This window comes from Ascidiella aspersa, chromosome 5 (genome assembly GCF_963924565.1).
Source record: "Ascidiella aspersa chromosome 5, kaAscAspe10.2, whole genome shotgun sequence".
Classification (NCBI taxonomy): Eukaryota; Metazoa; Chordata; class Ascidiacea; order Phlebobranchia; family Ascidiidae; genus Ascidiella; species Ascidiella aspersa.
Genome location: NC_139451.1, coordinates 5,479,104 through 5,488,108, shown reverse-complemented (window position 1 = coordinate 5,488,108; position 9,005 = coordinate 5,479,104). Strand labels below are relative to the sequence as shown.

The window sequence follows — 9,005 nt, the reverse complement described above, 5'->3', positions numbered from 1 at the left end:
ATATAAAACAGATCACTTAAGCTGCAAAGAACCGCTGAGAGACTATATTACTGAACCTGTAACGTATAAGTGGGGGCGCACCAATTCATTTAAATACGGTATTACACATAATGCAAAATAATAGCATTCGCCATTTTCATCCGCACTACATTTTTTTTCATCCGCACAAGTGCGTACCATCCCACGGGTTGAAAAGCACTGGTCTATAAGTTAGCAAAATTGTAATTAAATATATCTGTAGCGTCATAAGTAATCATTAGTGGACAATTTGGAATTTATTGTATTGTGTATTTATTAAATATGTTACGATTTATGATTTGTCACTTTTTCAGGCCTTTTACCAAACACTCGCTGTCACACTGAGAACAAAGCATTCGGCTGTTTCACACATGAATAATGTTATATCGTGACACATGTTTCCGTTATAGATAAAAGTATTTCACCTGTGTGAACGCGTTATTGTTGCAGTTCCCGGCAGCCAAACTTTCAACTTGTATATGCGAAACTTATATCAATATATAACCAGTTTTGTCTAGCAATGGAACTCAAAGAGACCTTGTGCTACAAAAAGTAAAAATAAGTAGAAAATAGAAGATTCAAAAATTTTGGGCCGTTTCAAGTTGGCAAAAACAGAGTTTGTACAGCGCTGTAGGAGTGGTGTACAACCCAACGAAACCATTAGAATTATTGCAAAAAAAAATCCCCCCCCCAAACCTGTTTTAAACCAGCAATTCAGCATGTTTCGTTGGCTACAGTATTTTTTTGAAAATAAATACAACGTCTCGCCTAGAAGTCTTGTTAAAACAGTGGTTCTTAACCTGTGGTACGGTACGCGAAGTCATTTTGGGTGGTATACGCAGTATGTTTTTAAATAAAATTACAGTTTACGAAAAAGTGTAGCATTTTTTTCTATTGTAATAAACTATACATTCATCGTTATGATTGTATAGTTAAATATTTTATGCTTCATCAATGATAGGAATTATTATCTTTCCGGAACATCTATGCAAATTTATTTTATGACATCATAGAAAAACCACAAAGAATCACAAAACTTGACTACCGGTATCTTGTAAAGTTAAAAAAGGGAAACTTTTTCAAGATTAGTGGGCCGAATTTGTTTCGAAATATCCGGGCTTACTAATTGGCTAATCCGCCCCTGTTAATAATACTATATACATTTTGATTAAAGTTGAGTTTTTCGATACTTTGTTGGTACGCAACAAGATCATAGAACCTCGAGGTGGTGCGCGGTGAAAAAAAAGGTTGAGAACCACTGTGTTAAAAGTATAAGAAACTAACTTGAAATGCGAAAAAAGAGGACATTTGGACAGTTTTGAGCGTCCTCGGAGAACCATTCATTTTTCTTGAGAAAAGAGGACAAATCCTCCTAAAAGAGGACATATGGTAGGCCTAGCATATAGTGAATATTTTCCAACCATGTTTTGTGAGTGGATGAATTATATAACACCATCCAAGTGGACTTTTAAGTTTCCACAGTATTTAGTTACGTTAATTGGCGGAACACAGACTGTAGAGTCTGAGTCGGACTCAAGTAAGTTTTAACCGACTCCGCATCCCTGCCCGACACATGTAGCATCAACCATGGCTAAAGACATTATGAAAAGGATTATTGCAGTCAGCCATAGAATTCTAACCCATGTGATTGTTAGTATTCTATGATTGTTACAGCGTAGGAAACAAATTGTTGATTTCTTAACAATACGTTTTGCGTTTAAAGGGAACAACGCTCGTAATGTCACATGACCAACAAAGTAAAAAAACTAATGAACTGCCCAGTTGGTGAGCATTGTTAGTTGTTCATGCAAAAAGATGTCAGCCAAGATATATTGTCTTTATTATTAGTCAAGATGTATTTCAATATCAATATTGGGCGCTCGTCTAGAATCCTACCACAACGAACATTATTTGGGTTAGGGTGCCGGTTAGCGTTTGGGTTTGGGTGAGTCCAGTAATAGTGTTAAACAATATTACTTGACCTACCCACACCCAAACACTAACCGACACCCTAACCCATACATTATGCATTGCTTAATAATTATTTCAACGTTGTGGTAGGATTCTAGACCAGCGCCCAATATTGATTCTATGACAGCGGCGCTGGTCTAAAATTCTACCACTTTTTTTACAGTAACGAAACGAGTTGTAAAAATTAAAAAAAACTAAATATGGGAGAATAAATGACCCACCCAAACCCAAACTAGCACCCTCATCCAAATATTGTATATAATATAAATATTTAAAATATTTTTTGTTGGCAAACATTTTACATTTGCTCCACAGCACTTAAATAGGACATGTGTGTTAAAACCTAGCATCAGCAAACATGTCAGGAATTTTAAGGGATATCTACATAGCTTCCACCTTAGAGGATTTAAATACCAAGACGATCTACAAAGAGGGCGGCAGAGGCTTAAGAACGCACATTACGTTCGCTGCCAAAGCTTTTAGTGCCGCCGAGGATGCCAGAAAAATTCACGACGAAGAAAGGGCCTATGTTCTCTACATGAAGTACCTGGACATATTTAGCAAAGTCAAAAAGATGCCAGAGTATAAGAAAGACCCTAAGCACTTTATGACCCTGATCGGTGCAAAAAATATCAGCAAAGCATTAGATCAAGCTGAATTGCTATCAACGAGCTTGGATAAGCGCTACAAGCAATTGAAAAAGGACAAAGAGGCAAAGGAATCAGTTGAGACTAAAGTAGATGTACCTGATCACATTACTAATGGAGTTATACCTGAAGATTTTGTGTTTCCAAAGGATCAAGTTGATTGTTCGGAGCTCTATGAAATTCTGTTCAAAAAACGAAAGAGTGTTTTGTTGTTTGACATTCGCTCTACAGACGATTTCAACACGTCACACATAAAGCATGAGTTGTGTATAAATGTGCCAAACAACTTTATCAAGCCAGGATCAGTGCCGGCTAAGGTGCAAAAGGGAATTACTGCTGACCACCTTTCTATATGGAATTCACGGGATTCAACCGACTTGGTGGTTTTACTCAATTGGGACTCTTCACTTAAAAGAATGTCCAACTTAAGTGACCCATTAAAGAGCCTTTGCGACTGCATTAACAAATGGGACCAAGAAAAATGCCTTAAAAGGCCACCTGTTGTTTTAGAAGGGGGCTATGCGGAGTGGATCGGTTCCTATCCACAATTTACTACAAATCCACAAGCTAAACCCCCTACTAAAATGGTGGTTACAAACAATGTTAACAGTTTGCTTGATTTCAATTATAACGATCTTCTGCCAAAGCTGACGCCACAGCCAATTGAACAGAAAACACCGGACATTCAAGAAATGACCACTCAAAGTAAAACTGTGAACAATAATGCTTCGGTTCCATCTTCGAAACCTTCTGACCCAATTCTCCCATCTTCAATAAATTCCCCTTCGGAGACTAGCATCAACGAAGGCCTATATCCATCTTTATCAATGGTAAACCACAAAATAACCAGCATACCCAAGCCAGCTGAAGTTAAGCAACCAAATGTTGCATCGCAGCTAGCCGCTAAAAAGCAACAGCCTAAGTTTGATAGATCAGTGAAGCCTTCTTTCGCAAACAAGTCACCAGTCATTGCACCAAAATCACCAGAAGTCTCAGTTCAACCAATTCCCAAACAGCAACCAGTTGTTGCAAATCATGCACCGCCGAAATCGAAATCGCCACCCATTCTTGACCACAGCGGGGCCATTTCTGAGATTGAAAAAGAAATGGCGGCGATGAAAGAAAAAGCCAGCGTCACTCAGCGCGACTTGGCCAATATCGAACAACAGCGCAAAATGGCGGAAATGAGAGTGCAGCTGGACGAGATGAAAAGAAACGAAGCAGAAATGGAAAGAAAGAAAAAGGAGGCGCAAAGAGGTCTAGCAGTTGCGATGAGGGGTTTCAGCAAACCAGGAACTGACAAATTAACGCCAAGTGTTTTACCAGTTGAAAAGGATGCGGTTTCCTCTAACAAACAGACAACTGAAATAGAGACCACAAGTTCACCGACTATCCCTCCTAATGAATCTAAACCAACCATTGCAAAACCTACAGACCCAATCAATGCTGACAATAAAGCGCCTTATAAGTCAGATTTAGGTAAAACTGTGGGCTCACCGGTTGACTTAATTGCTGCACAAAAACCAGTGGAAAACCCTGTGTCTACTACTTCTCTATCAAATTTGCAGCCTGTCGTTAAGCCCACATTGCCAAAAGAAGATTCAAAACCTGCCACACTTTCACAGCCTAAAGCTGAGCCTCCGCCTCAGCCACCAAAACCATATCCTGCTGTAAATCAAAATACAACCGCAAAAATCCCTCCAACCAGTTCCCAGCCGAAACAGCAACCAACAACTCTGCATGAGGTTAAACCTGTTGATAAAAAAGCGAAGCCTGCTCGAGCCTCCATATCATCACCGTCTATTTCCTCAAACCCTGCACTTATTAAACCCGAACCGCCAAAACAAGAGAGGGGTACTTCTTTTAAATCTGAAGGGGCTGCTAAGAAAAGTGGACTAAAGCGTTCGTCTTCGTCACCTAACATTGCAAAAATGGTGCAAGACGATAGAGATAGGCCTTCAAAGGCTCCAATTCCAGCTATGCCAAGCAGGAGTTCGAAGCCTCAAGATGGGACGTTCAGCATTGAACCTAGTAGCTTTGAGAGTCAACTTGATCGCTCCCTGCAAGGAGTTTATGGAGGTGGAGATAAAGCCTTATGTGGACTCAGAAACCTGGGTAACACCTGCTACATGAACTCCACATTGCAGTGCATGTTCAGCACCACGCAGCTTGCCCGCTATGTCTTGCAGTACTCTTACAGATCGGACATTAACAGGAACAACAAGATAGGGTCAGGGGGTAAAGTGGCGGAGGCATTTACTGTGCTTCTACGCGCTGCGTGGAACGGACAATACAAGTACATTATTCCAAGGGACTTTAAGTACATCGTTGGACAGATTAAGCCAATGTTCATGAACTCCACGCAAGAAGATGCTCAAGAATTTCTCATGTGCTTGTTGGATGAACTCCATGAAGATTTGAACCGAAAATCGCAAGCTAAATATGCAGAAGAACCTGATAACGATCATTTAAGCGACGAAGAGGCGTCAAAACAGGCCTGGGCTTTTCACAAGCGCCGTAACGAATCGATTGTTGTTGAATTATTCAGTGGCCAGTTTAAGGCAACCGTACAGTGCCTCACTTGTAGAAGTTACTCGAGAAAGTTTGACACGTTTATGTATCTCTCTCTACCGTTGCCCCAATCTTCAACAAACATTTACGACGTTATCAAGGCATTCGGAAAGACGGAGAAAATGTCGGGCAGCGACAAGTGGTATTGTCCCAAGTGCAAAACGCACAGAGACGCGGCTCGCAATATCGTAATCTGGAAGCTACCTCCGGTCCTAATCGTTCACTTCAAGAGGTTTGTACACACCGGGAGATGGCTCGATAAAATCCACACCAATATTTCCTATCCCATAACTGGTCTGGACTTGAAACCTTATATTTACGGACCGCAAAAGCGCCAACCGTATGATCTCTATGCTGTCGCGCACCATCAGGGCCCTGGCCTTGACAGTGGTCATTACACCGCGACCTGCAAGAATACAGCAAACAATCAGTGGTACAAATTTGATGACACCGAAGTTTATCGAGCATCTTTTCCACCCGAAGGGCCAACTTCGTTTATCCTCTTCTACTCTTGCTATCCAAGGACTATTTAATACCATTGAAGCTAATGTTTTATTATAATATTTTATAGGGATGTCCGATAATATCCATAATTTTTGTGCATTTGCATACATTAAAAAAAGAGCATAAATAATAACATAAATTTAGTGAAAAGGCCTCACGGTTATCAAGTCAAGCTGCACATTACTAGGGTGGTATCGGTGCCAATCCAATACCAAATTAATTTGTGCTTAACAGCCATGTTTTGTCAATCAACATAGAATTCTCTACCTTAAAGGCAAATTTCCAAGTAAATATTTCACATAAAAAGAGAAGGTAAAAAATTATATTGGCCTGAACTACCTTGCAAATCATTATTACCATGGCATGGCTCTTTTCAGTTTGACCAATTTCACTTATTTGACCATAGTAACGTCATTTATGGTTGGATCCCGATATTTTTACTCAAAATATCAGTATCGAAATAAAATATCAAGTATCGGACATCTCTAAATTATTTGTCATGTAAATACTGAACCCTTGTGAAAGTATGTATATTTCTTAATATTTTTTGTTAGCTGCGTTGACCTATTTCTTAACCTTTCAGCAACTTGTTCTATATTTCTTTTTATTTGTATAATTTTTGTTTTCTTTTTCAGAAGCTTAAAATTAGTTACAATCAGTTTTTGGTTTTACCTGGTTTCCTTTTCCTCATTATTTTAAATGAAACATATTACATTGTATTTGAATGGATTATATTTTCTGGAATAATTTTGTTTATAGGTAATCTGATTTTGCGTTGATCTGTCAAAGAAATTCTGTGTAGCATTGTAATTGGACATTGTTTAATAACATTTACTTTTAACAGCCTGCGATGGGAATTATTTTTATGTTATTGAAAATACTTCATCATTATAAAACTTTCTTCAAAGACAGAAATGGCTTAAAACCGACTTTTAAGACAGATTTCCAATATAAATTGGCTAGTTTGTTCTTCTTGTACAGTATTTTAAGAAAGTTTTTACTGTCATCTTCGGTTAATACTGTTGTGAGAATTTAATAGGCCACTTTGATCCAGGCCACTATATGTCTAAATAATTTATTGAAAAATGATGGGCACTTATGTGTTTTGTGTGCCAAAACAACATTGAAAATGATGTAGCTTTTAAGGTCCCAAGGCTTTGAAAGCTGTCCTAGCTGTACATGTAAACCCAGCATTTTTAAATGCCAGCACCTATATTTTAGAGCACTTCAGTATATTTACTTTGTACTATGCTTGGTGTCCTACTATATACATGCTTACCAAAATGGATATTAATTTTTTCATGCGTAATTATGTGATATTCACATACTTATAGGTATATGTCCTTCTTTTTTGGCTAATATTCTTCTGTCCTGCTATAAGAGTATTTTATTTGTCTTGTATTGCCCTAAATTCATCACTCATTGTTATATTATGTAATACAGCTGGCTATGTATTTTACCATATTTTTGCACAAAAGTTCATAATAACAGGGTTGTAAACATGTGATGTTGGAAGTCCCAGTCAAGTCATTTAGATCAGTCACTTTCAAGTCAAGTTCTCAACTAAAAATAGCAAAAAAGCAACATATAGCACAAGTAACTTGTATTAAAAAAAAATAAACAAATAACCAAGTTTTGTTATTTCCTTATTAGAGCAAGTCAACTTCAAGTCAATTTCTCAACTAAAAATAGCAAAAACGCAACATATAGCAAGCAAATTGTATTAAAAAAATGACACAAATAACCAAGTTTTGTTATTGACAGTGGGGATTTAGTAAAAAGTATTTATGGTACCAATTGTTTTAAATTCTAATCAACATTTAAGGCGAAATTTCAACGGATATTGTGTACGGTATTATTAATTGATTGCCGTTAAAAATTGTTCCTTTTTAGAGATGCGTTGATTAGATCACTGCCAGTGGGTCGCGAAGTATTTCTAAATGTTACAGCTTTCTAATAGATGTGGAAATTATTGCGTAACATTTATGCAACAATGTTTCATTGTGTCGCATAGACTATTACAGTACGTACGCCAGTAACAAAGATGCAGGTTTATGTAATGTCTTATCTCATTGTGGGTCGCCTAATATAACTTGCAATACAAGTGGGTAGCGAACTCTATTGATTGTTTTTAAGCGTAAAATAACTGCACCATATGCAAATTATTCATCAAAAAAACAAAAAAAATAGAAAGTAAGACAATGCAGTCTTGTTTTTAAACGTAAAAGTACCCACACCATATGCAAATTAATCATCAAAAACAAAAAATTTCAAAACTTGGACAATGAAGTTAAAGGTAACAACAAACTCGAATTCATGAAAAAAATAGGCTACGACAACTGTTTTGTTTAGCTTGTAAATGAATTTGTTTTGTTTACTTTCAAAATCTCGTGTGTGCGCTTATGAAGGGAAGTAAATAATTCACCAGTCGTAATCATGTGAGCTGCGCAACCGTTTGCAGCTGATTTGTCACGAATTTCAAGCCAGATTTGTTTTGCGTGAAATAGACAACGTGCAATACAACACGATCAGTTGTCTTTATTACCTAATAACTAGGGTTTTTTTTTACTTCAAAGTTCACACGTTAGGTCGAATTTTATCAAAATGGAAATGCACAAATATCGTTCACAAAATTAACAAAAACTGCAGGCTTTTTCAATTTTTTATTCAGTTGAAACTTTGATCAAAGTTTAGTTTTGAATAACACCAACCATATTTTAACTGTGTTATATCTTCATCACAGCAATATATGTTATACGCGAGCCGGCAGAATTAACCACGCAGGCCTATATATCGTCGCATTAGGTTCTGCTTGAATTGGCTTCATGTAGTTGTGTATCTGATTTAGAAAATAGTAATGAACAGTAATTTTGTTGGTGGTGATTTGCAATTTTGCCATTACCTATTTCGATAATGTGCTCGGAATGCTGAAATATAAACGTGAGTTTTGCATAATCCCGAAAAAATAACTGATTTGCGTTCCACCGACCGTCAATAAAGCATCAAAAACAAATGAATAACTCCGCGACGCCACTTATGCAGTAGGCCTACATCATACAAAGCATTGTTAAAACAATAGTATTCCTAACAGGTCAAAATTTTGTCAAACAATTTGCTTTTAGGTCAAAATTTCTAAAAATTTTAATTTTTTGGGTCATAATTTCTCATTTTTCAGGTCAAAAACTAATCACCCTACTACTGTAATGAATAATTTCGAAACGGCGGCTTTGAAGCCCTTTGCCTCTGTTCGTTAATTAAATAAAACAGCCGCAAGCAATTTCAAGCATTTTTAAT

General features: G+C 37.3%; 1 protein-coding gene across 1 annotated transcript; it reads left to right on the top strand.

Moving 5' to 3' along the window:
• The first annotated feature begins 2,325 nt into the window (after positions 1 to 2,325).
• On the top strand, positions 2,326 to 6,449 carry LOC146141588 (ubiquitin carboxyl-terminal hydrolase 8-like). The gene has a single exon (XM_083389455.1). It carries the CDS (start codon positions 2,348 to 2,350, stop codon positions 5,738 to 5,740), a length of 3,393 nt encoding a protein of 1,130 aa, XP_083245581.1. The 5' UTR covers positions 2,326 to 2,347; the 3' UTR covers positions 5,741 to 6,449.
• The last annotated feature ends 2,556 nt before the right edge of the window (positions 6,450 to 9,005 follow it).

What these genes read in the sequence shown, in the direction of transcription:
- LOC146141588 (XM_083389455.1), top strand. Translation starts at nt 2,348, where the DNA reads ATGTCAGGAATTTTAAGGGATATCTACATAGCTTCCACCTTAGAGGAT.